The sequence below is a fragment of the Canis lupus genome, chromosome 7 (assembly GCF_003254725.2).
Source record: "Canis lupus dingo isolate Sandy chromosome 7, ASM325472v2, whole genome shotgun sequence".
Taxonomy (NCBI): domain Eukaryota; kingdom Metazoa; phylum Chordata; class Mammalia; order Carnivora; family Canidae; genus Canis; species Canis lupus.
This window is the reverse complement of record NC_064249.1, coordinates 19,979,032-20,005,877: the sequence shown is the minus strand read 5'-3', so window position 1 is coordinate 20,005,877 and position 26,846 is coordinate 19,979,032. Positions and strand designations below refer to the sequence as shown.

The 26,846-nt window shown below is 35.5% G+C and overlaps 1 protein-coding gene across 6 annotated transcripts in view; it reads left to right on the top strand.

Moving 5' to 3' along the window:
- TDRD5 (tudor domain containing 5) overlaps positions 1 to 26,846 on the top strand; it is a 108,798-nt gene that overhangs the window by 53,647 nt on the left and 28,305 nt on the right. For 5 of the 6 annotated variants that reach the window (XM_049112177.1, XM_025430138.3, XM_025430139.3 and 2 more), the window contains 7 exons: positions 2,447 to 2,659; positions 3,177 to 3,243; positions 7,357 to 7,557; positions 8,122 to 8,280; positions 10,143 to 10,304; positions 20,187 to 20,369; positions 21,079 to 21,222. In XM_049112177.1, coding sequence (XP_048968134.1) covers positions 2,447 to 2,659; positions 3,177 to 3,243; positions 7,357 to 7,557; positions 8,122 to 8,280; positions 10,143 to 10,304; positions 20,187 to 20,369; positions 21,079 to 21,222 — 1,129 coding nt within the window. The remainder of the gene's footprint in view (positions 1 to 2,446; positions 2,660 to 3,176; positions 3,244 to 7,356; positions 7,558 to 8,121; positions 8,281 to 10,142; positions 10,305 to 20,186; positions 20,370 to 21,078; positions 21,223 to 26,846) is intronic. The other variant, XM_025430141.3, reaches the window with a different exon arrangement.

Genomic DNA, 26,846 nt, shown 5'->3' with positions numbered 1-26,846 from the left:
GGTGTCACATATAAGAGTATTTATTATGTACCTCTTCAAGAAAATTCCATTTTTTAATCTAATTTTCCCTTATTATGTACTCATCTCTCATCCAAGAACACCTGGCATAATGTAAGTCACATAATCACTTAGTAAAAATATTATCACATATTCCATTGCAGCATGCCTATAATATTTAGTACATGTTTTAAAGCACGCTTACTGCTCTGTGACTTTGAAGTTATTTTAACTCTCTAAGCATAGTCTCCTTATTTCCAAAGTAAAGATAGTCGTAGTACCTACCTCCTCACTTGTGAAGGTTGAAGTACTTAGAACCGAGTCTAGTTCAGATGTTGGCTGCTATTACTATTAATACCATATCTGCTGTGTGCTTGGGATGTTGAGGCATGAGTGGTATAAGGAGAAGACAGACATGGTCTCTGCCTTTGTGAACACCACGATTATCTGGGAAGATAGGGGATATGAGGGATATTGCATGAGGTGGTAATTCTGCCTGGGCGAGGTGGACGAAAGCTTTACAAAGGAGATACTTGAGCTAGGCTTAAAAAACAAGAATTTGCCAGTCAAGAAGGTGTGGGTAGGTATGTACAGGCCCAATCCCTGGCACCAAGGCCAGCATTAACAACGGGCATTATGCTCTGGGAGCAAGAAATAGGGGAGTGATGTCACCACTGCATAAGGCTGGGTGGACAGTGACTGAATGTGAAACTGGAATACTGGAGAAGACCTGGAGTCTGAACACCATGGGAAGAAATTCTGGCTTATTCTGTAGACAGGAGCCTTTCTGAAGATTTTAAGAAAGTAGGGGCATCAGCAGATTTGTATTTTAGGATAACTCTAGTTGCAGGGTGGAAGATGGATGGAGTGAACAGAAGGGCATCCTTACTCTGCTAGTCTTGGTAAGAGACTGAGAGTGGAAAGGAAGAGAGAAATTGTAGAGAATTTCAGAAAGTACAGTTGTCAGGTCTTGGTGACAAGAATGGGGTTGAGAAGGATAAGCCAGAAAGGGAGAGTATGAAACTCGTGTTTAGAGATTGGGTAGATTTGAGCTGGGTTAGAATTTTGCACCTGGTGCTTCTAAGGTGACTATGAGGTAAATTGACAATGTTGAGTGGACAATATTAGTTAGGATTAGGTGTAGCCACTGTTACAAAGACATAACTTTAGCCCTAGTAGGATAAAGAAGATAAAAATTGATTTCTTCCCATAATAGTCCATATTTAAGCAATGCAGACTGATAGGGTAGCTTCATGGTGTTAGGGATGCAAGTGTTTCCTGCCTTGCTATCCCAGACAGTGTGTTGCCCCATCCACATGGTCCAGGATGTAGACTGCTACTACATCTACCAGGCCCTCATTCCAGCCGGTGGGAAGGAGAAAGAGAAGAGTGTAGGAGGTTGGAGGCATGCCATTTTCTTTGAAATATACTTTCAAATTCTACACTTTTCTAAATTGTGGTAGAATACACATAAATTTTACCATACTAATAATGCACTTTACTTTTTTTTTTTTCACATTTCATTGCCCAGAACGTATTATTCACATCTAGATGCAAGGGAGCCTGGGAAATCTGAATGGCTCAGTTAAAGTTTGGGATTCTATTACTAGGGGAAGAAGCAAGGAAAATGAAAATTGGGGACAACTAACATCTGTAAAGTCAGAAGCAATTCAGGGTCTAAAGATTGAGATGGAGAATCACCAGTTTATCTTTTCATAAGATATGAAAATGGGCGAGATGGTGCTGTATACAGTAAGAATAATAATATTTAAGGAGTGCTTACTGTATTTGGGCTCTCTGCCATACATTCACATATTTGAAATAAGGTTTTATTATCCTCTCTGTGCTCAGCAAGTAAACTGAAAAAAAAAAAAAAAAGTTACACAGCTAGTAAATGATGGAGTCAGGATTTAAGCGCATGTCATTGGCTCCAAAGCCTAAGTTTTTGTTGTTTTATACTTTCTATATACTTCCTAAAAAGAAGAGCCCAGAGAACCCAAACTTTTAAGGCAATTACAGAGCCAATGTCTTAGAAACTAGGATAGAGATGGAAAGAGGATGGGGTCAGAGGTCATGCTACAGAGAAAGCAAGTATATCAAAACCCGGGGAGACAGGCTATTGGAGTTGGGAATGAACAGACCATTGATGTTTTAAAAACACCCATTTTAGGAAATGCTGAGGAATAAAGTTGGATTACATTTTGTTCAGAGAGTATGAGTTTAAATGAGTGTATAACTTCTATTTGAAGAGGATTGTTGTTGAAGAGAAGAGATTGGGATAAGAAAGAGGAAAGTAAAATTAATTAGTCTTAGTAAGCATTAACAAATCAGAAAAAGTGGGGATTTTTTTTTCCTTTTTGCCAAGACTTTCTTGCTCTTGTTACATCAGTAAAAATGATCTTGATATTTTTGTCCCCTGTGTAATTCCCTGTATTATGGAATTCTGTAGGCGCTGCTATTCTAACCAACTGGTTTCTGATCGATATGCCATGCCCGAGTATTTTATCCAACCAGGACATCTCTGTTGTGTAAGGATTTCTGAGGATAAGTGGTGGTATCGGGTCATTATCCACCGAGTCCTTGGGAAACAGGAAGTTGAAGTATTCTACCCAGACTTTGGAAATATTGGAACTGTTCAGAAGTCTTCCCTGAGGTTTCTCAAGTGAGTTAACAAATCTTAATAAATTATTCTTAACTTTTGATACCTCCTGCTGAAGCTACATGGAGTTAGGATTGCTCTTCCTTTTCTCTTGCCTCTTCCCTTGCATCCCTCTTTGTTCTTAGTGCAGATGGACTTGGTATATGGTCACTTAGTTTCACAGGGGTCTTATAATTGCCTGTCTTCTTTCACATGACTGTGAATCTGAAGGGACCATGAGACTAAATTCCAATCTCTTATTAAGAAAATGATTTTTGGGGTCATGCTAAAAGTTGCATTTATATAGCATGAAGATTGGTCTATTCCTCCCTTTACTTTAATTACATAGCTTTCAAAGGCTGTTATGTTTAAAAATTTTGTTCCTTAGATTGCTTTAAAGTATAAGACATTAACTTAAAAATGCATGAATAAAATACTCTGAAGTGATATGAATAGCTAAAATCAAGAATGGATTAGAGAGTCTATAAAATACAGTTTTAAAATATCATTAAATATTTGTGTATTTGATTATCTCTTGCAGGTGGTGCTACACAAAGCTTCCAGCTCAGGCTATCCCGTGTTCTTTGGCTTGGGTGAGACCAGTAGAGGTATGTTTGTTCTCCATTTGATCAGCAAACATTTGATGCTGAGAACAGTTCTAGGATCTCAGGATACAAAAATAAAATGTGGAATAAGCCCTAAAAGAAATCGTTGTGAATAGTCTGGAAGATAGACATGAAGACAGAAATCACTGTCTGTGTCATATTTGAGGTAGAGATATTTATAATGTGTGCTGGAGGTGCAAAAGGAGGAGTGTACTTCTCTATTCACGGTAGTAAGGGATGACCCTGTGGTAGAGGTGGTATTGGAGTGGAATTCTCTGAAAGAAGATTAGGACTATAACTAGACAAAAAAAAGATGTTTCAGCTAAAGGGAGGGTAACATAAAACATCTCAAATTTGATGGCTCTCTTTGTTTCCATGGCAGTAAATGAGCTGGAGTTGGTGGATGGCAAGTGATACGAGAGAAATGGACAGGACCCTGAGGTGGGGATCCGTATCCGTGTTCAGGAGTCTGGGCATTGTCCTTTAGATGCTGGGGAGCAATTAAAGGATGTACCTAGGGAACCACCGTACTCAGTTATATGTTTTTTAAAGAATTGTCTAGTAACATAACTGTGCAAGATCATTGGAGTGGGATGAAGCAGGAGGCATTTTCATCCATATAGGTATATTTGTCTAAGTAGTTATGATTATCATACACCTAACTTTGTGTTTTTCTCTCAGAATTCTCTCTCTTTTTTTTTTGAAGATTTTATTTATTTGAGAGAGCAAGAGTGAGAAAGGGAGCATGAGCAGGGGGCAGGGGTAGAGAGAGAAGGAGAAGCAGACTCCCTACTGAGCAGGGACCCTGGACATGGGGTTTCATCCCAAGACTCTAAGATCATGACCTGAGCTGAAGGCAGATGCTGAACCGACTGAGTCACCCAGGGACCCCAGAACTCTTAATTATATATGCCATACACACTTTTTGCACTACATTTGTCTGTTTAATTTACCAGTTGCTTACATATATATGGATTAATCCTTTAAAAATTTTATCTGAAAAACACAGAATGGAGGAAAGAAAAAGAAATATGTTCTACCTTTCAAACACTTTCAATTTAGAAATTAGATGTATTTCTTTTAGTTTGGTTTATTTGATGTTGAGGGTCAGAGTTTTCGTAGGGTTCTCAGGATTACATAAAATAGTATTATTTTATATTCTTAACTCAGCATTATTACAGCATAAATTTATATGTTACCATAGTTCTCAATTTTAATAGTCATAGTAATGTTAGGTTAATGTATATCATAGATTAATTATCCCTTTATTAGACATTCAATCTGTTCTGATTTTTCAGTATGTAAATACTTTATGCGGTTATCATTTTGTGCAAGTTTGTATTCAGGATTGTTTTTTAGGGTGCATTTTAGCCTTGACTAGGTTTCTCTTTACTGTTTCCATCAGGAAGCTTAGCTTTGTGACCCACTTGGAGCCACTTGACTTCATTATTCTCATATTAGCCAGATGGCTTCCAGTTTTGTTTCTCTTTTTGTTTTCTTATTTCCTTCCTGAAATGCTTCTGACCTTAGGGCTTTTGCCCACTCTGTTCATTGGAATAGCTTCTTCAAAGAATTCTCCTGGTTGGCCCCTTTTGTCATTCAGAATTTAAGCCCAAATATTATTTACCAAGAAGGGCTTCCTTGACCAGCTGATTTACAGTGCACACTTCTACTTCAGTCATTCATTGCTATTTATCTTTATAATACTATCTGGTATTATCTTAATTGTTCAAATTCACAATGTAAGCTTCTAAGATGGGGAACATTATCTGTTCACTGTTTCTCTAGTGCCTAGATCAATGGTTGTGTCATGTTAGGTGCTTAATAAAGATCTTTGACTAAACTAATGAATCTCACTTTTTTTTTCTGGTTTCAAAAGTAGTTAATGCATTTGGTAATGGCAGAGTAACAAAAGAGTAACATGGTGGGACTAATATTCCCATAGGCAAAATCCAAAGCAACAGAAAAGCAGAAATCTACCCTTGGAAGTCAAGCTGGCAGGGTAAGATCAGGAAATTTTCAGTTTCTATCGGGGATCGCTCCCCCATCTATAGCCTTGCTGGCTTGAAGAGTTAGAGGACATTTTTCTGGGAATGGCGGAATCTCTAGGAGTTAAGGGAGAAATCCTTGACGGGAGGGAGCCACAGTAGGTGTTTCAAAATCAGCGACTGCAGTCTGCCCAAATCCCTAGACTACTACTAAACTCTGCCGGCCCTGGGAGAACCTAGTGGCCCTGATAAAACATCACTGGTTTACCTATTCTTTTTCTTTCTCACGTTGCATGCATTATTTTGAAAAGTCTTCTAATCATTCTACTAAGTAACACACTATCCTATTTTAGGGTTACTTTAGGAAATACAACCCATATGTATGTAACCATGTGAGGACATTAGAATACTTTCTTCTTTAACCTCCTCTTCTGATCTATTTTTGTTGTATAATTGTTACTGTTTTAAACCCCTCAAGGGATTGACCACATTAAATAATGTTCATTTAGATTTAGTCATGTATTTCTCCATTTCTTTGCTCTTCATTCTCACCACTCAAGTGCCTTGGGAAGGTTTTCCTTTTATTTGCATTGTATTCTTTAAAGATTTCATTTTGTGAGTGTTATGCTTACCTGGAAACGTAATTTTGCATTTGTTTTTAGAAGGTACATTCACTAGGTAGAGAATTTTAGGTTGACAGGGAATGTATTTAGTGCCCTGAAGATATTCTAGTGGCTTCCCATCTCCCTTACCTTGTTGGAGAAGTCAGCCATCAGGCTGATGGATGTTCCTTTGAAGGCAGTGTCCTTTTTGTCTGTAGCTGTTTTTAGCATTTCCTGTTTGTTGCCTGTGTCTTCAGTTTTAGTATGTTTATGTGTGGATTTATTCTTATTTATCCTACTTTGTGGTTCATTGAACTCCCTTTTTCTGTGCTTTGTTACTTTTTATTAAATCTGGCAAATTCCCAGCCATCATCTCTTCAGTTATTATAGTCTTTTCCCCATTATTCATATTTATATTCCTCTCTCTTTCTGCATCTCTTTCTGGGAACACAATTAAAAGTATGTTAAACTTTCTCAATTTAATCTTCCATATTTTAAAAACTCTTCTGTATTTTACATATTTCTGTCTTTCCATATTGCATTCTGGGTATTTTTTTCCAGATTATCTTCCACTTTACTGATTTACTCTTTATATCTAATCTGCTACTGAATCAATCTTTTAGGTTTTAAGTTTTGGTTATTGTATCTTTACTTTCTAAAAGCTCTCTTTGTGATTTTGCTAGATGAATTTTTATAGATGCCGATCTGTGGAAACTTTCAAGTTCATCTCTTTTTTTATTTTATTTTATTTTAAGTGTAGTAAGCTTAGTTGCTTTATAATTGTCTAAAAATAAAATATCTAAAGTTTCTGAAGGTTTATTTTGTTTTTCTTTGTTTTTACTTGTGATTATTTCTTGGTATGCCTTTTATCTTTGCCTAAATACTGTTCATTGTCTTTGAAAAATTGTTTGTAAGAATTTTTGAATAATGGGCTGAGATTGCCTACCTCTAGAGAGATTTGCATTTGCTTCTGCCAGGTACCTAGGAATACTACCAGTCGGGACCCATGTTAATGGGTATATGTGTTTAAAATGAACAACTTGAGGATTTGTGTAATGTCAGGTGATGTGAAAATTGAACTGTGAATCCTTGTGAAGTCTCGTTTCTTTTCCCTTTGAAGGCAAAATAATTCTCACTTTCCCTTTAATTCAGTCCTGATGATTTGTTACTCTCTTGACAGTTCTTTCATGCTTTTGGACATAATAAAAAATATTTTATTTAGAATTTTAGTAGTTTCTATGGGAGGGTTAGTCCAATAATTTAACTTAATCATTTCTGAAAATGAAAGTTTTCCACCAAATAAATAATAAAATTTTCAGCATAATCACATTTGTCATAATTTTCCCTTTATTATGACTTTTCTTATTCCCAAATCATAAATATCTTGTAGTGGTTTATTTTAGTACTTTTATGGTTTTATTTTTCCACTAAAATCTCTAGTTCATCAGGAATTTATTTTTGTGTATGGTTACTATAATTCATGTTTGAATTTATCATCTCAATCTCCTATCTTGATTATATTTCAGGAACATTGGACATCCAGAGCTATTATACAATTCCAGAAGTTGTGTGGTTTGAAGCCATTAGTGGGGGTAGTGGATGAATATGTAGATGGAATCCTTAACATTTTTCTGTGTGATACATCCTCAAATGAAGATGTCTATTTCCATCATGTCTTGAGAACAGAGGGCCATGCTATTGTATGCCGAGAAAATGTCCCTTCTAAGGTGGAGCAGTCTGGATGTGTTTTGTAATATGTTTTATTTACTTTCAACACTTCAAGGTGTAAGATAATTTAATAAGATTATTTGATAGATCCTTTAATCTTAGAGGTATCTGTGAGATGCCTGCCTTCTTTATACAGAAACACTCTTAATTTTTAAATGACCCCAAAAAACTACCTTTGGCTGATTATAATGTGAATACTTTTATTTTAAATAATTGATTTGAGGATTCTATCTTACCTCAAATTATTTATTTGAGGTCTTCCTAGAAAAGACAACACTCTTATTTTGCAAGTATTCATAGTGATGTCTACATCGCTGTTAATATTGATGTTGATAATTTTTGTGCCTAGGAAAATTTTTCAATATGTAATTTAAAATTTTTTAATTTCTTTAATTTAAACTCAGTTATCCAACAAATACTACATCATTAGTTTCAGATTTGAAATTTTTTAACTGTTAAATTTTAGAAAATAATACATTTCTACAACATTTGAAAATTATGAAGTGCTAGTGCTAACTTTTTCACTTTTTCTCTAATTAAACCCTTCCTTGTATTAATTGCAGGGTTTCAGAGAACTCAACCCTTTAGCTTTATATACTAAATCCAGTGCAGGGCCAGAAGATGTGGTCTTGACAGAACTGGGTTGTCCTTCCCAGCAGCACTATTTTAATGAAGACCGAGAGATAAGTCCACAGTCAAAGGAGAATGAATTACCTACCCTGGTAAGAGGTTTTTGTAAATATTATTATAATTATTTTTATTATTATTAACATTTAATGGATACTTATTATGTGACAGACATTATAAAAAAGCATTGTAAGCATAATCTATTATTTAATCCTCATAGAACCTTGTCATATAGTTACTGCAATTATCCTTATTTAACAGGTGTGGAAACTGAGGCTTTCCAAACCTAAGAAAGTTTGGGAACTTTATGCAATGATCTTAACAGTATTTTGCCTCTCATTATTTGCTAGTTTAAATCTTTGCTGCATTCATGCTTTCTCCTATACAATTTCTCACATACGCTAAATTCCATTACTGCCTTGGTGCAGTTGTGACTTCATCAAGGCTAACCCGAATGCTGTTCTTCTTCCCTCTGCATGCCTCAGATTCTTCTAGTGTTTCCATTTCTTACTTTCTCTGTAAACCTTTTAGTGATGCCCACTCATGGTTAATAACAATATTATTATCACTACTACTATTACTATTATATTTTATTCCAGCCAACAGTAGTAGTCATAAAAATTTTAAAAAATTAACAGCAGTAGCATTTATTGAACTTGCACTACATGGGAGAGACTGTTCTAAGCACTCTCATGTACTAATTTAATCTTTATGATCACTTTACTGGGTTGGTACTTTTGTATTCCTGTTTTAGATTGAAGTAAAATGAAGCACAAAGTAAGAACTTAAATGATTTTTGAACGAATAAGTAAACATGTCCTCTGAGTCTTATATTCCTCATGACAACAAGTACTGAGCTAATACAGGATGAATATAGGATGTGTTTGGTTGAGAGCCAAAGTGGTTTTGGGCCCAGCAAGGCTTTTTATTTTCATTGAATAAAATTTGAAAATATTATCTTGCTTAAATATGTTTTATATATCTGACTTGTAAAATAAAATTGTAGAGATGATCTTACGTTCTTAGTTAGACATTTATTAACTATTAGATAAAAAAGGAGGCCAGTTTGACCACTGGGAGATTAACCTGTTCTGAAAAATAGGTACAAATGTTTACTGTTGCATGTTTGAAATAGTATAAGAATGGTAGATTTCTAGTTTATATTAAAATTAATTAGGCTTCTTGGGTCCATAGATCTTCCTGAAGCCTGAATTTTTCTTAATAATTATTACTTGATTGATGGAACAGTTATATTTCTTGATACTTAAGTAGTGAATTGAATACAACCTTTACAATTTTTAGAGTATTCTTTCATCACTGTGGTGATGTATTCAAATAATCATAGTTCAGCCTCAAAAATGAAATAAGGCCATCTTTCCTGTAAAAGGATAAGACTTAAAGTTCTTGTGTCCCACCTCAGCCTGTATCCATGTGCTATATACACACACACCCCACATACCCACCCACTCCCTACCTCTGTATACCTCATTCCCTATAATTCCTACTCTTCTTTTAAGCATCGTAACAGGTTGTATTACTTCCTTCAATGTATCTTCTTTTTTTTTTTTTTTCCTTCAATGTATCTTCTTAAGGCATCTTCTCCAATAATATTTTGGTCCTATTTCTGTGATGGCTCTACACTGAAGATTGTACAGTGATTATCTGATTGTGTATCTTCCTGTTACATTTTGAGTTCCTTTAGAGTAAGGACCTGTTGCATTCATCTTTCGATTCACAGAGTTACCCTGTATACATCTCATAATGTGTGCTTTGTAAATGTTTTTTGGCTGATCTAGTTTAGCAGGATAGGAAGATGTAGGGTCATGGATAAAGTTAGAAAATAATGTAGCTTTCGTATGAACCATAGTGAAAAATTCCTCCCAGATGTTTAGGCATGCAGATTTTAGAAACAGCACTAGTACAGAAAATAAAATAATTTTTCTTTCATATCTACTAGCAAGATACTAATGATGCAAAGGCTTTCAGTCACCTTAAATCTGAGTTAAAGGAGCCATTAAAGGATTCTGAATTCAGTTCTTTGAAAACCCAAGATAACAACTGTGAAGAAGACTCACAATGGTTCATCCCAGAACTAAAGGATCTGAAGAAAGAAAATGAGGTAGGAGAAGGAAAGTTGTTTGAAAATGTAATTAATCTAATTCTTAAGTGAGGGGGACTAGAGTAAAATAGCTCTTTCATTTCTGCTCTCAGTACCTTCAGAGCATCTTTCACAGATGAATTACATTTTCTCTTTAACAGTCACCAACACCAAAGTTGAAGCAACATATCCTTGATCACAAAAAGGAAAGGCATTATCTGGCTTTGATGTGTTAAGTTTCTATCTTGTTGCTTTGGGCAGTCTTCAAGAATTATACAGTGATTAGAAACTAGTACTGAGATACAATATAAAGAGAATCCAACAGGAATTATGTACATATAGTTTAGAGTGTCCCATAACCCTTTCCTCTGCATTTTGTATTTACAAACATTTCCCTTTTTTTTTTTTTTAAGATTTTATTCATGAGAGACAGAGAGAGGCAGAGACCTAAGCAGAGGGAGAAGCAGGCTCCCTGCAGGGAACCCGATATAGGACTGGGTCCCCAGATCACAACCTGTGCCAAAGGCAGATACTCAGCCATTGAGCCACCAGGTGCCCCAAGAGCAACCAATTTCGTCTCTTTTTTAGCTGTTGCTTTTGGGATTTACCTCTGTTTCTTTAATTAAATACCATGTTTAGATTATTTCCTGAGTTTTCAGTTCTACATCCCTCTTTGAAAGATTTACTTCTCTTTCATCCTTTCACCCCACCACACACAAATGTATCATTTCTGCACCCTGGTCTCCTATCTTACTAATGTCATTGTATCACCCTTTCCACTAGATGACCATTCAATATTTACATTATTATGACTGTACATGCTGTTGACAAATAGTATGCTGTGGCAACTTTTCCCTTCCTGAATGAGTTTAATTTTCTCTAGTGTTAGTATTTCCTTTTTTAAAAAATAAATTAACGTAGAGTAATTTGACTTTCTTCTCATGTATTTGTCTTATCAGTTTAATACATGCATAGATTTGTGTAACCATCATTGTAATCAGGATGGCAACATCATATGAAAAACCTGCCTGGTGCTACTCCTCTGTAATCACAGTCTTCCCACATCCTCAGCTCTCAGCAACCATTGACCTGTTTTCTACCAGTAGACACTTAACTTTTCAGGAGTGTCATATAAGTGGAATCATAGAGTATGTAACTTTTTGAGACTAGGTTCCTTATTTTTTAAATTTTTTTTTTTGAGGCTTGCTTCTTTAATTCAGTATAGTATCTTTGGGAATTATCCAAATTGTTGTGTATGTCAATAGTATGTCCCTTTTGATGGTTGAATAGTAGTTTATATTGTATGGATGTACCATATTTGTATATCCATTCTCACCCATTGAAGGATACTTGGTTTGTTTCCAATCTTGAGTAATTATGAATAGAGCCTCTATAAATATTCATGTACAGATTTCTGTATAAACATGATCAGGAATAATGTAAGTGCATGCCAAACTGTTCTAGTTGTTTCTTATCTTGGCAGCACTAGGTATTATCAATAATTTTTATTTTTAGCCATTCAGATAAATATGTAGTAGTGTCATAGTGTGATTTTTAATTTGCATTTCCCTAATGACTGTTGTTGAACAACAACAGTGTTTATTTGCCATCCATATACAGACTTCTTTGGGAAATGTCCAGATCTTTTGCCCATTGCCCATTTTTTGGTTGTGGTGTTTGTTTTCTTGCTAGTAGATTTAGATATTCTGAATACTAGTGCTTTATCAGATATGTGATTCAGATATGTGATTTTTCAAATGGATTCTCCAATGTGTAGTATGTATTATATTCTTTTAATAGTGTTTTTCAGATAGCAAAAATTTTTAATTTTGAGAAATTCCAATGTATCAGTTTTTTTTAATGTAGTGTTTTCAGTGTCAAGATATCTTGAGTTAATTTTAGTATAAGATGTGAGGTTTAGGTCAGTGTTCATTTTGTTGCCTATGATGTCCAGTTGTTTTAGCATCATTTGTTGAAAAGTCAGTGCTTTCTCCACTGAACAGCCTTTGTAGACTTGCCAAAAATCAGTTGTCTATATTTCTGTGTGTCTATTTCTGTATTCTCCATTAATCTACCTGTTTCTTCAAAAATACAACCCTGTTTTGATTACTGTAGCTTTATAATACCTCTTAAAATGAGGTAGTATGATTCTTCTTACTTTATTCTTTTTCAAACTTGTTTTTAATGTTTTTTTACTTCCAAAGTTTTATGTAAATTCAATTTAGTTAACATATAGAGTGGTATTAGTTTTAGGAATAGAATTTAGTGATTCATTACTTACATATAACACCCAGTGTTCATCACAAGTGCCCTTCTTAATGCCCATCACCCATTTAGCCCATCCCCTTACCCACCTCCCCTCCAGCAACCCTCAACTTTGTTTTCGATAGTTGAGTCTCTTCTGTTTTGCCTCCCTCTATGTTTTCATCCTTTTTTTTTTTTTTTAGATATTTATTTATTTATTCATGAGAGACACACAGAGAGAGGCAGAGACACAGGCAGAGGGAGACAAGGCTCCTCACAGGAAGGGGATCATGCCCTGAGCTGAAGACAAACGCTCAACCACTGAGCCATTCAGGGGTCCCTCTGTTTTCATCTTATTTTGTTTTTCCTATGTATTTTTCCTATGTTCCTATATTTTGTTTCTTAAATTCTACGTATGAGTGAAATCATATGGTATTTGTCTTTCTCTGACTTATTTCAGTTAGTATAACACACTCTAGTTCCAGCCATGTTATTGCAATTGGCAAGATTTCATTCTGAGTAATATTCCATCTTCTTCCTCCATCAGTTGATGGACTTTTGGGCTCTTTCCATAATTTGGCTGTTGTTGACAGTGCAGCTATAAACATTGGGGTGCATGTGCCCCATTGAATCACTATTTTGATATTCTTATAGTGCAATTGCTGGGTCATAGGGTCATTCTGCTTTTAGCTTTTTGAAGAATCTCCATACTCCATTCAGTTTTCCAGAGTGGCTGCACTAGTTTGTGTTCCCACCAACATTGCAAGAGGATTTCCCTTTCTCTGCATCCTCATCAACATCTGTTGTCTTCTGAGTTGTTAACTTTAGCCATTCTGACAAGTGTGAAGTGGTATCTCCTTGTGATTTTGATTTGTATTTCCTTGATGATGAGTGACGTTGAGCATTTTTTTCACTTCTTTTTAGCCATTTGTGTCGTCTTTGGAGAAATGTCTGTTCATGTCTTCTGCCCATTTCTTAACTGGATTATCTATTTATTCATTTATTTTAAAAGATTTTATTTATTCATGAGACACACACACACACAGAGAGGGGGGCGGGGCAGAGACACAGGCAGAGGGAGAAGCAGGCTCCATGCACCGGGAGCCCGACGTGGGATTCGATCCCGGGTCTCCAGGATTGCATAAACTGCTGAGCCACCCAGGCTGTCCTTGACTGGATTATTTATGTTTGGGCGTTGAGTTTGATATGTTCTTTGTAGACTTTGGATACTAAAACTTTATCTAATGAGACAGGGTGAAGGTCAAAGAGGTTGCTGCCTGTGTTCCCCTCTAGGATTTTGATGGATTCCTGTCTCACATTTAGGTCTTTGATCCATTTTGAATTTATTTCTGCTCTCTTCTAGAATATTTAGTTTCAGGTCTCACATTTAGAGCTTTAATCCATTTGAATTTATTATTGTGTATGATGTAAGTGATCCAGTTTCATTCTTTTTGCATGTAGCCATTTAGTTTTCCAACACCATTTCTTGAAGAGGCTGTTTTTTTCCCATTGCATATTCATTCCTCCTTTGTCAAAGATTAATTGGCCATATAAATGTGGGTTTATTTCTGAGTTTCCTATTCTATTCCATTGATTTATATGCCTATTTTTATGTCAGTACCATACTGTTTTGATTACCATAGCTTTGTGGTATGTCTTGAAACCTGGAATTGTAATTCTTCCAGTTTGGTTTTTCTTCTTATCAGATTTTCTTTTGACGGATTGTGGTTTTGGTGTCAAGACTGAGAACTCTATAGCTAGTTTAGAAATCTCTCCACTTGGAGTTAATTTTTATATAAAATATAAAATATTATATTATTATATTTATAATATTATATAAAATATAATATCCAGTTCTAACAACATTTGTTTAAAAGACTACCTTTCTCCATTGAATTATTTATGTCTTTGTAAAAAGTCAGTTGAGGGTATTTGCATGGGTCTATTTTCTGGGCTCTGTTCTTATATTTTTTTTTTCTTTAAAGATTTTATTTATTTATTCATGAGAGACAGAGTGAGAAAGACATAGGCAGAGGAGAAGCAGGCTCTCTGCAGGAGCCCGATGTAGGACTTGATTCCAGACGCCGGGATCACACCGTGAATCAAAGGCGGACGCTCAACAGCTGAGCCACCCAGGTGTCCTTCTGAGCTCTGTTCTGTTTCATAGATCCATCTGTCTTTCCCTCTACTACTTGATTACTTATAGCTATATAGTATGGTTTAATATCTGCTAAAATGATTCTTCTCACTTTATTTTTTTCTTTTTTTTTTTTAAGTTTTTTTTTAAATTTTTTAAAATTTATTTATGATAGTCACACAGAGAGAGAGAGAGAGAGAGGCAGAGGGAGAAGCACCGGGAGCCCGACGTGGGATTCGATCCCGGGTCTCCAGGATTGCGCCCTGGGCCAAAGGCAGGCGCCAAATCGCTGTGCCACCCAGGGATCCCTCACTTTATTTTTCTTTATCAAGATTATTTTATCTATTATAGGGTCTGTACCTTTCCATATAAATTTTAGAATAAGTTGTTTCTACAAAATACCTTGCTGGGATTTTGATAGGAATTACATTAAACTTATTGCTGATTGGGGGAGAATTGACATCTTTACTATGTACAGTTTTACAGTAGTACAAACATGTTTCTACATTTATTTAGATCTTCTTTGATTCCTTATATCAGTATTTTGCAATTTTCAGTATATAGGCCCTATACATATTTTAAGTATATACCTAATTATTTCATATTATTTGGAATGATTATAAATGGTTTTGTGTTTTAAATTTCAATTTTGCATGCTCATTGCTGGTATGTAGAAATGCATTTGATTTTTATGTACCAATCTTGTATACTGTGACCTTGCTTACTTGGATTTTTTGTAGACTCTTTTGGCTTTTTTACATAGGCAGTCATGTCATCTGCAAGTAGAGCAGTTTTGTTCTCCCTTTCTGGTCTGTGTTCCTTTTGTTTCCATTTATTGCCTTCTTGCCATGGCTAGACTTTGAATAGGAGTGGTGAGAGACAAAGTTGCCTTATTCCTGATTTGGGGGCAAAAAGCATTAAGCATAATGTTAAAGTTTTTTGGGTTTTTTTTTTTTTTAGTTTTTTTTTTTTTTTTTCAATCAAGATGAGAAAATTCCCCTCTATTCCTATTTTTCTAAGAGTTTTTCTCACAAGTGGGTGTTGAATTTTATCAAATGCTTTTTCATTGATATAATCATATGATTTTTCTTCTTTAGATTGTTCATATAGTAGATTACACTGATAGCTTTTTTTTAAAGATTTTATTTATTTATTCATGGGAGACAGAGAGGCAGAGACATAGGCAGAGGGAGAAGCAGACTCCCTGTGGGGAGCCCGATGTAGGACTTGATCCCAGGATCCTGGGATCATGCCCTGAGCTGGAGGTAGACGCTCAACCACTGAGCCACCCAGGTGTCCCTTGACTGAGTTTTATTTTTTTTTATTTATTTTTTAAAATTTATTATTTTATTTATTTATTTTTTATTTATGATAGTCATACAGAGAGAGAGAGAGAGAGAGAGAGGCAGAGACACAGGCAGAGGGAGAAGCAGGCTCCATGCACCGAGAGCCTGATGTGGGATTCGATCCCGGGTCCCCAGGATCGCGCCCTGGGCCAAAGGCAGGCGCCAAACTGCTGCGCCACCCAGGGATCCCCTATTATTTTCTTTAATAATAAATTTATTTTTTATTGGTGTTCAATTTGCCAACATACAGAATAACACCCAGTGCTCATCCCATCAAGTGCCCCCCTCAGTGCCCATCACCCATTCACCCCCACCCCCTGCCCTCCTCCCCTTCCATCACCCCTAGTTCGTTTCTCAGAGTTAGGAGTCTTCATGTTCTGTCTCCCTTTCTGATATTTCCTACCCATTTCTTCTCCCTTCCCTTCTGTTCCCTTTCACTATTATTTATATTCCCCAAATGAATTAGACCATATAATGTTTGTCCTTCTCCGATTGACTTATTTCACTCAGCATAACTGAGTTTTAAGTGTCAAACCAACTTTGTGTATTTAGAATAACACCACTTGGTCATGGTGTATAATTCTTTTATACGTTATATTCCACTTACTAATATTTTATTGAGGATTTTGCATCTCAGTTCATGAAAGATAGTAGACTGTGGCTTTTTAAAATTTTTTGTTTTTGTTACTGTCTTGTATAGCTGTAGTATCAGGGTGATACTATCTTCATAAAAGGATCTAGAAAGAAGTGTTCCTTTTTATTTTCTGGAAGAGATTATATAAAATCAGTTTCTTTTTTGTGGCTAGGTGGAGGTTAATTCTTTAAATGGTTCTTAGATTACTTCAGTGGAATTGTCTGATTAATTCAGTGGATTTCTTTCTGAGAAGAATTTAAACTATAAGTCAGTTGCTTTAATAGATAAAAGATTATACTAAGGGTGAGTGTTTCATCCTGGTTTAGTTTTGGTATTTTATGATTTTTGAGGAATTGGTTAATTTCATTTGTCAATTCTATAGGTCTACATAGAGTTGTCCATAGTATTCCTTTATTATCCTGCAGCGATGATTCCCTCTTTCATTTCTAATATTGGTAATTTGTGTCTTCTTTTTTGTCAATCTTACTAGACGTTTATCAGTTTTATTCAATTTTTTTCCCAATCATCTTTTGTCCTTGATTATTTTATCTATTTTTCTGTTTTCAGGTTCATTGTTTTGGTCAGTGTTGTTTGTTGCTCTTATGTTTTTGCTTTCTGTGGGTTTGTTTTGATTTCTTTTTCTACTTTCTTTTTTTTTTAAGATTTTATTTATTTATTCTTGAGAGACAGAGAGGGAGAGGCAGAGACATACGCAGAGGGAGAAGCAGGTTCCATGCAGGAGCCCGATGTGGGACTCGATCCCAGAACTCCAGAATCACACCCTGGGTCAAAGGCAGGTGCTAAACCACTGAGCCACCCGGGCTGCCCTCTTTTTCTACCTTCTTAAGATGGGAACCTAGATTACTGATTTGAAACCTCCTTTTTTTCTAATATAAGCATTTCATGCTCTGACCCTCTAAATACCACTTGCGCTACGTCTCACAAGTTTGACTGTATTGTATTTTCATTCAATTCAAATATTTTCAGTTTTCTTTGGAGCTGTCATCTTTGACTCATTATTATATAACCTGTAATTATTACTATATGGGTTATATAACAATAGGTTGTATAAATATTGATTATTTAGAATTGTATTATTTAAAAAAAAAAAGGAAATGTGTTATTTGTTCAGTTCCCAAGTGTTTGGATATTTTCCTGTTGTCTTTCTCTTACTTATTTACAGTTTAATTCTGTTGTCTGAGAACATACTTTGTATGCTTTCAGTTTTTAAAATTTGTTAAGATTTGTTGACATAGGATGTGGTCTTTCTTGGAATGTCCCATGTGCCTTTTAAGAGAATGTGTGTTCTGCTTCTGTTGAATGGAGTGTTTTATAAAGCTCAATTAAATCCAGTTGATTGGTGATGTCATTCAGTTCTCTTATATCCTTGCTGTCTGCTAGTTTACTGATTATTGAAAAGAGTGTTGAAGTTGTCAATTATAATCTTGGATTGTGTCTATATCTCCTTTATTCTTGTCAGTTTTTTCCTTATGTATTTTGGAGCTTTATTGTCAACTGCTGTGTATTTAGGATTGGTTCATTTTCTTGATGAACTGACCCTTTTATCAGTATGAAATGTCTTTTTTTATCCATAGTAACTTTCTTTACATTGATGCCTATGCTGTCTGATACCAGTATAGCTATTCTAGCTTTATTTTTTTTTATTTTTGATGTAGAATATCTTTTTCCATCCTTTTACTTGTAACCATAACCTATCTATATCATTATATTTGAGGTTAGTTTTTTGAGACAGCATATAGTTTGGTCATTTTAAAAATCCATTCTGAATATCTGAATTTTAGTATGTTTAGATGTTTTACATTTAATATCATTATTGATATATTTTGATTATAGGTCTACCATTTTATTATGTTTGTATTTATTACCTCTGTTTTTATTCCTTTGCCTTTCTTTTCCTTCTTTTGGAATTCTCTTTTAATACTTTTCTTTCTCTTATTTAATATTCTTTTTTTAGTAGTCTGTTTCTGTGTACTTATATTTTATTGTATCTACTTGTATAGTGTTTTTTACTGATTACTCCAGGAATAACAATATATGTCTTTAACTTTTCACAGTAGACATAAGTGGAATGTAGATATCTTACTACCATGTAGGTATTTTTCCCCTTCCCACCTCTTTTATGCTGTTTACGTATAACAGCTATATATATTGAGAATTTATAATGTTATATTTTTGCTCTCTACCTTCAATCATAATTCAGGAGAATAGTCCATTAGACTTATGCAGGTATTTGTCACTTCTGTTACTCTTTATTTCTAATATTCTAAGTTTCCTTCTAGTACCCCCCCTTTTTTTTGTACAAAGGACTTCCTTTAGCAATTCCTTGGGAATATGTCTGCTGACAATGAATTTTTTTTAGTCTTCTTCATTGGGAGTGTATTTACTTCATTTTCATTCTTGAAAGATATTTTTGCTAGATGCAGAATTTTGGGCTACCAATTCTTTCAGGCCTTTAAAAATTTCATTTCACTTTTTTTTGGCTTTCATAATTTCTAATGAAAAATCTGCAGTATTGAAATTGTCCTTTATAATGATATATCATTTTCCTGTGGCTACATTTAAGATGGTTTCTTTGTTTTTAGTTTTTAGCAGGTAGATTAAAATCTATTTATCCTGGATTTATCCTGTTTGAGGTTTGCTAAGCTTTTTGAATCTGTAGGTTTATGTCTTTCATCAGATTTGTGAAGTTTTCAGACACTTCTTCAAATACTGTTTCTGCACTGCAAGCTTCTCCTTTTGCAACTCTCATGAAACAAATGTTAAATATTTTAGAATTGTCCCAAAGGCTCCGTTTTTGCCCCTGTTTTCCCAAATTTTTTCTCTTTGTTGTTCAGATTGGATAGTTTCTATGGATCTGTCTTCAAGTTCATGCATTCTTTAATCTCGTCTCTATCCTGCTATTGAAAACATAACTAGAGGTCTTGGTATTCAGTATAAAAACTTTCACTGAATTCTTCTGTTTTTATTATGCTTGCTCCACCTTCAGTTTTGCCCTTGAGAAGATCCTTTGGTTTTCCAGCAGGAAAAAGTGGTGTGGTTTCCTGGGTTTGTGGAATCGGGTGGGATATCTGGAGATCTAACTGCTTTTTACACAGACTTTGATTCAGTGCTTTTGTTTTCATCCCCACTTTACATTCTCACTTCCAAAAACCTTGTAGTAGCAAGTCTTGAGCATCTATAGTGTCTGAGATACAAATTCAGGTTGCTTCTCAGTTTTTCCTGCTATAAACTCAGGATTCTACTTTCTCAGGACTGCTCAGTAAGTTGTCAGTTATCTGCTCCTGTGTCCAGAATGTAGGGGGTGTTTTCTCCTGTTCTCTTTAGCAATGAGCTTATATCTAAATCTGTTCGTTTTGGTGATGTTTCAGGAGAGAGAGAGAGAGAGAGAGAGAGAGAGGGAAAGTAATACATTGTGTATTCAAATTGCCATCTTTACCTGGAGTCAAGAAAAGAATTTTAAGATGTACTCATACAGCAATTGTGAAAATTAAAGTTTTTCTTTATCTTCTGATACATTCTAGGATGAGATCCCCATTGGAATGCCATGCCTGGAATCAGTGACTATTGGTGACGATGTTTGGGATGAGAACTGGTTACCTTTGCAGGCTAAGATGGGAAAAGGGGGCGATGCTCCCTCCCACTTATTTACATCCAGCCGTGGTGGAAAGAAACCATATCTGTCATGTAAAGAAATGCCACAGAAGGTTAGATCCCGGGGAGAACAGAAAGCAAATCATTACTGAAGAAAATAGAAATGTAAATTTCCTCAAGAAATCTATACACTCTGGAATTCAAAAGGATTTATCAAATGATAATTCAGAAGAATTCATTTTTTCCCCCAAAGATGGTAGTGATAGGAATGAGTACAAGTTGAAACCGAGAATAAATCATGGACTTTAGGTTGCTTAAGGTTCCAATGATTTGTCATTGGAATCTTAGGCCTTAGGATATGTAAATAAATAGTTTTCCCTAATTTTATTTTTATTGCATTAGTCTTGTAATATAATCTCTGGATCTCTGCATTGAAAATGTTAGCTAACATTGGGCCTATTTAAAATTTATTTTCCACTGGTTATTATAAGAAATATCTATAGTTCTTCCTTATTATTTGTGCCATTTAAGTACTTAGATGATCATGAAAAATCATCTGGCCATGAAAATAGTATTGAAGAAAATACTACAAACCAGAGTTGTGTTTGTTTTAATGAATCTGTGTATTCCAAGGAATTCAGGATATTGGAGAGTAAATATCCCCAATAAAACAAGGGGAAGAGTCACACTGATACAGAAACTTAATAAACACCTTTTCTTGATTAATCGGCTTTGTCTCCTCACCTTTACCTTGCCCAAGTTATTTTGTTTGTATCATGTGGCACTGTATCTTAGTTTATTCTTACAATTTTTTCTCCATAGGATTGGTGCTTTTCTGCACCCAAAGATATATGGGATGATTCATGGCAACCTTCAAGCCTTGTGAATGGAATGAAAGTAGAAGTTCAAAAACAAGAGGAACTGAGTGCGCAGGAAAAAAATATTGGTACAACAAGGAGTCAAAAGGTTAAGTGTCTAATGAATGCTACTGTGACAGATCTCATGAGGAAGTTCTTTCATTTTTAGAAAGTAGAAATCTGGTTAATGATCCCTATTTGGTGGAATACAGATACACAAAAAGTATGTTGATTTTTAAAATAATTTCAATCAGCTGTATCTCTTCAGAAGAAAATCTTGGGGATGCCTGGGTGGCTCAGTGGTTGAGCGCCTACCTTTGGCTCAGGAAGTGACCCTAGAGTGCTGGGACCAAGTCTGCATCTGGCTCCCTGCAGGAAGCCTGCTTCTCCCTCTGCCTGCGTCTCTGCCTCTCTTTCTGTCTCTCATGAATTAATAAATGTAAAAAAAAAAAAATCCTAAGCCTAGAATTGCACGATTGATAAAATTTCTATGTTAGAAATACAGTAAACAGGTCTTTTCATATAATTTAGCCAAAAATATAAAGCTCTAATATCTGTGATATCATCTAGTCTAGTTTTTTCTTTTATACTGCTGTGGCAGAAAGCACAAATCCTGGAACAAAATCCATTTATTTTGTGTTTCTCAAATATATTATGAACATCCTGAAAACAGCAGGACAATTTGTGTGAATCATGAAATCTAGTCACTAGGCCTCTGCATTTTCATGTGTCACATTGAAAATAAAGGACTCAAGGCTGGGAGACTTGTTGAAAAGCAGATTTGTGGAAGGTGAGTTTTCTGATTGATGTATCTCCTATTTTGTAGGAAAGCATTGATAAAGTATGCTGTGTTATATAGAACACTCTATTCCAGAAATGCAGGTTGCTTAACAGCATAGATTTAGTTTTAGGATAACACCTCAACACTTCAGAAAAAAACCCAGTACCCATTAGAAATCACACCCCTTTCCCATACTCCCACAGCCCTAGGCAACTACTAACCTGCTGTCTCTTTAGTTTTGCCTATTTGGGGCATTTCATATAAATGTCATATAATATGTGGTTATTTGTGTTGTGTTGTTTCCTTTGCTGTGCAGAAGGTTTTTAGTTTCATGCAATCCCACTTGTTTATTTTTGCTTTTGTTGCTTATGCCTTTGGTTTTATAGCCAACAAACTATTGCCAAAACCAGTATCCTAAAGCTTTTCTCCTATATTTTCTTCTAGGAGATTTGTAGTTCCAGGTCTCAGGTTTTTAAGTCTTTAATCCGTTTTGGGTCAGTTTTTGTGTATAGTGTAAAATAAAGGTCTAATTTCATTCATTTGCCTATGGATATCTAGTTTTCCCAGCATCATATGTTGAAGAGACTGTCCTTTCCCCATTGTGTAATCTTGGCACTATTATCAAAGATCGGTTGACTGAGTATGTGTTTTCATTTTTGGGCTCTCAATTTTATTCTTTTGGTCTATATGTCTGCTATATGCCAGTCCTATAATGTTTTTTTATTACTGTGACTTTTTAGTATATTTTGAAATCAGGAAGGGTGATCCCTCCTTTTTTCCCTCTTTAAGATTGCTTTGGCTCTTTGTGGTTTCATATGAATTTTAGGATTGTTTTTCTATTTTTGTAAAAAAATGGTATTGTCATTTTGATAGGAATTGCTTTGAAACTGTTGATCACTTTGGGTAGTATGGAAATTTTAATATTCTTCCAGTCCATGAATATGGAATATCTTTGCATTTATTTATATCTTCTTCCATCAGTGTTTTATAGTTTTCACTGTACAGGTATTTTACCTCCTTAGTTGAATTGTTCCTTGGTATTTTATTCTTTTTGATACTATTGTGAATGGGATTGTTTTCTTAATTTCCTTTTCAGGTAATATTTACACCCAATGTGGGGCTCTAACTCAACCGACCCTTGAGATCAGCCCCTAGAGTTGCATGCTCTACCAACTGAGCCAGCCAGGCACCACTTTTTTTTTTTTTCCTTTTCAAGTAGTTCATTTTTAGCATATTGAAATGCCACTGATTTTTGTTGACATTTGAGTATTCTCCTTATTAGTCTAGCTAAAGGTTTGTAAATTTTATTTATAGCTTCAAAAAGCTAGCTCTTGGTTTCATTGTTTTTTTCCCCCCTATTCTCTATTTCATTTATTTTTACCCTAATTTCTGTTATTTCATATGTTCTAACTTTGGCCTCAATTTGTTCTTTTTTTAATTCTTTTTTTTATATAAAGGTTTTATTTATTTATTAGAGAGAGAGGGGGAGAGATTGCATGCATGAGATCATGAGTGGGAGGGGAAGGGCAGAGGGAGAAGCCGACTGCCCTGCTGAGCAGGGGGCCAGACCTGGAGCTCCATTCCAGGACTCTGGGACCATGACCTGAGCCAAAGGCAGATGCTTAACTGACTGAGCCACCCAGACATCCCCCCCCCTTTTTTAATTCTTTAGGGTAAAAAGTTAAGTTGTTTGTGATTCTTCTTTATTCATGTAGGCATTTACTGCTGTAAACATACCTTTGTCCACATTTGCTCAGGTCATGGTCTCAGGGTTCTGGGATGGAGCTCCATGCTTGGCTCCCTGATCAGAGAGTTCGTTGCTCCTTCTGACACTTCCCACCTGCACTCCCCGACTCACCACTTGTGCTTTCTTGGTTCTCATTGTGATGTTTCCCCTGATTTTTGGTATGCTGTTTTCATTTGTCTCAGGATATTTTCTAGTTTCCTTTTAATTTCTTTTTTGGCCCATTGGCTGTTCAGGAATATGTTTTTTATTTTCGCAGGTTGCTAAATTTAATCTTCCTTTTTGATGGATATTTTCCCTGAGTGTTGAATTTTAGGGTGGCAATTTTTTTCTTTCAACTCTTTGAAGGTGTCATACTATTATGTTCTGGCTTTGGTTAAATTGTCAGCTGTCACATCATTGCTCCATTGATAGTGATGTCTTTTTTCTCTGGCTTCTTTTAAGATTTTTCTGTCTTTTGCTTTAAGCTCTTTGATAATGATATATCTAGATGTAATTTCCTTTGAATTTATTCTGCTTGTGGTTCACTGAGCTTATTGAAGAAGATTGATGCCCTTCATCAATTTTAGAAAATTCTGGCCTATTTATGTAATCAAATACTGCTTTTCCCTCATTATCGCCCTCCTGTTGGCATTCCAGTTATCCACGTGCCAGCACTTTGTCCGAATCCCACATGCCTGTTGGGCTCTTTTCTCATGTTTACATTCTTTTTTCTTTCTTTCCCCTGTGTCTCAGTTTGGAGATTTTCTATTGATTTTTCCAGAATACTAATCCTGTCATCTGTGGGATCCATTCTGCTGCTAAACCCACACATTGAATTCTTTTTTTTTTAATAAATTAATTTTTTATTGGTGTTCAATTTACCAACATACAGAATAACACCCAGTGCTCATCCCGTCAAGTGTCCCCCTCAGTGCCCGTCACCCATTCACCCCCACCCCCCGCCCTTCTCCACTCCCACCACCCCTAGTTCGTTTCCCAGAGTTAGGAGTCTTTATGTTCTGTCTCTCTTTCTGATATTTCCCACACATTTCTTCTCCCTTCCCCTATATTCCCTTTCACTATTATTTATATTCCCCAAATGAATGAGAACATACACTGTTTGTCCTTCTCCGATTGACTTACTTCACTCAGCCACACATTGAATTCTTAATTTCAAACATTTTTCAGTTCTAGAATGCCCATTTGATTTTTTTAAAAATAAATTTGAATTCTCTGTTTAAACTCTCCACAATTTTTTTTGTTACTTTCTCTATATTCTTGATCATGTTAATCATAATTACTTTACATTTTTATTCAGATAATGCCAGTATCTGAATCATCTTTGGGTACGTTCTCCCTCCCCCCACCCCATATTTGATCTTGTTCTTTGATCCTGTTTTTTTAGCATTATTGGAGGGGAGGAGAAAATGGGAAGCATACCTCATGGGTTTTTTTTTTATTTAATTTTTGACGTTATGGATAAAAAATTGTAGAGGCTCTGGATGAGTTATCTTCCTCCAAGGCAGGTTGAGTTGTCTTGTGGCTGGCAAATACCAGCCAGTCTAATAACACGTATTGAGGTTTGGTTTTAGGCTTTGTTAGGATTGCTGTATTTTCCTTTTGTCCTTACTTACTCTTAACACAGAATCCTTTGGGAATCTCAGCTGAAACCCTTGGTGGGGCTCAGACTCTATCCTCTGTCTCCTCAGCTTTATAAGGTATAATTCATATTCCATATAGTTACTCATTTAAGGCATACAGTTTAGTGGCTTTTAGTATATTCATTAGTCCACTAACCTATTGTGCATTTGTCACCACAAAGCAATTGTAGAACATTTTCATTATCACCCAAGGAAACCCTGTATCCCTGAGTTGATACACTATCAGACAACTGCTCATCTACATTCTGTCTCCATCGATTTGCTTATTCTTAAGGACATTGCATATTACTGGAATCAATAGAGTATGTGACCTTTTGTGTCTGCTTTCTACCATAATATTCTCAGGGTTGATCATGTATCAGTACTTTATTTCTTTTTGTGGCTGAATAATCTATTGTATGGAGAGATCACATTTTATTTATCCATTCGTCAGCTGATGGACGTTTGAGTTGTTTTCAGTTTCTTGCTATTATGAATAATGCTGCTGTGCCATTCATATACATGTTTTTATGTAAACATATGTTTTAAATTTTATAAGGTACATACCTAGGAGTAGAGTTGCTAAGCCATATGGCAACTCTTTAATGTTTTGAGGAGTTGCCAGACTTTCCCAAATAGACGTTTCTACCAGCCATATAAGAGTGTTCCAGTTTGTCTATGTCCTTGCCGGTACTGTTAGATCTATTTTTTAAAAAATCATAGCCATCCTAGTGGGTATGAAGTTGTGTGTTATTGTGGTTTGGGGCTATGCTTTTGATTGGATATGTTAATCATGTTTCTTGAAAGTCAGTCATTTACCTCTAGTTCCATAAGATGTATTTTCAAATAACTGTGATGGAGGCAGTCATAACTAAAGAGACCTAAATCTGGTAGAATGATACTTCTCAAACTATAATGTGTCTAGATTCCCTTAGAATCTTGTGAAAGTGCAGATTCTGATTAAGCAAATTTGGCTGCGGACACAGGTTCTGCGTATCTAACAAGCTCCCAGGTGATACTCCTGGATGGCAAACCACACTTTGAGCAGCAAGGCTGGAGAACACTCTTTGGAGAAAGAACCGTGATTGTCAATTAAGTGCTCAAGTTGACTGCAGGCACTTGCTTTCAGAATGTCATACAAATTTAGAGAGCATTCACCTGTGTTTTTTTTTCCCCCCCCCAGATTAAGAAGCTATCAGAATGCATCTTAAATATGTTCTAACAATGCATCTTTCTTCAAAATCATATTTGTGAGGGAAGAAAAAGGATATAGCCTTAAAAATTTGTTTCTGATTTCATTTTTTGTTAAACTACTGAAAATAGCAGGGCGTAAACACTTGGTCTGGGTTCTGTGAAGTCAAGGCCTTAGCCTCACCACAGACTAAAGTCTATAGGTTTGTACATGTTACCTTTTGGAGCTTCAGTGTTTCCATCAGCAAAGACCTATTTAGATAGTGATCTTTCAGTTCTGTAGCTTTATCCTATTAATATATTTACCTAACTTTGAAGCTTTATTGAAAGAACTCACTAATGTTCAGCTTCATTCTGACTGAGAATAACCTTACAGAGGATAACTGAAGCACGCA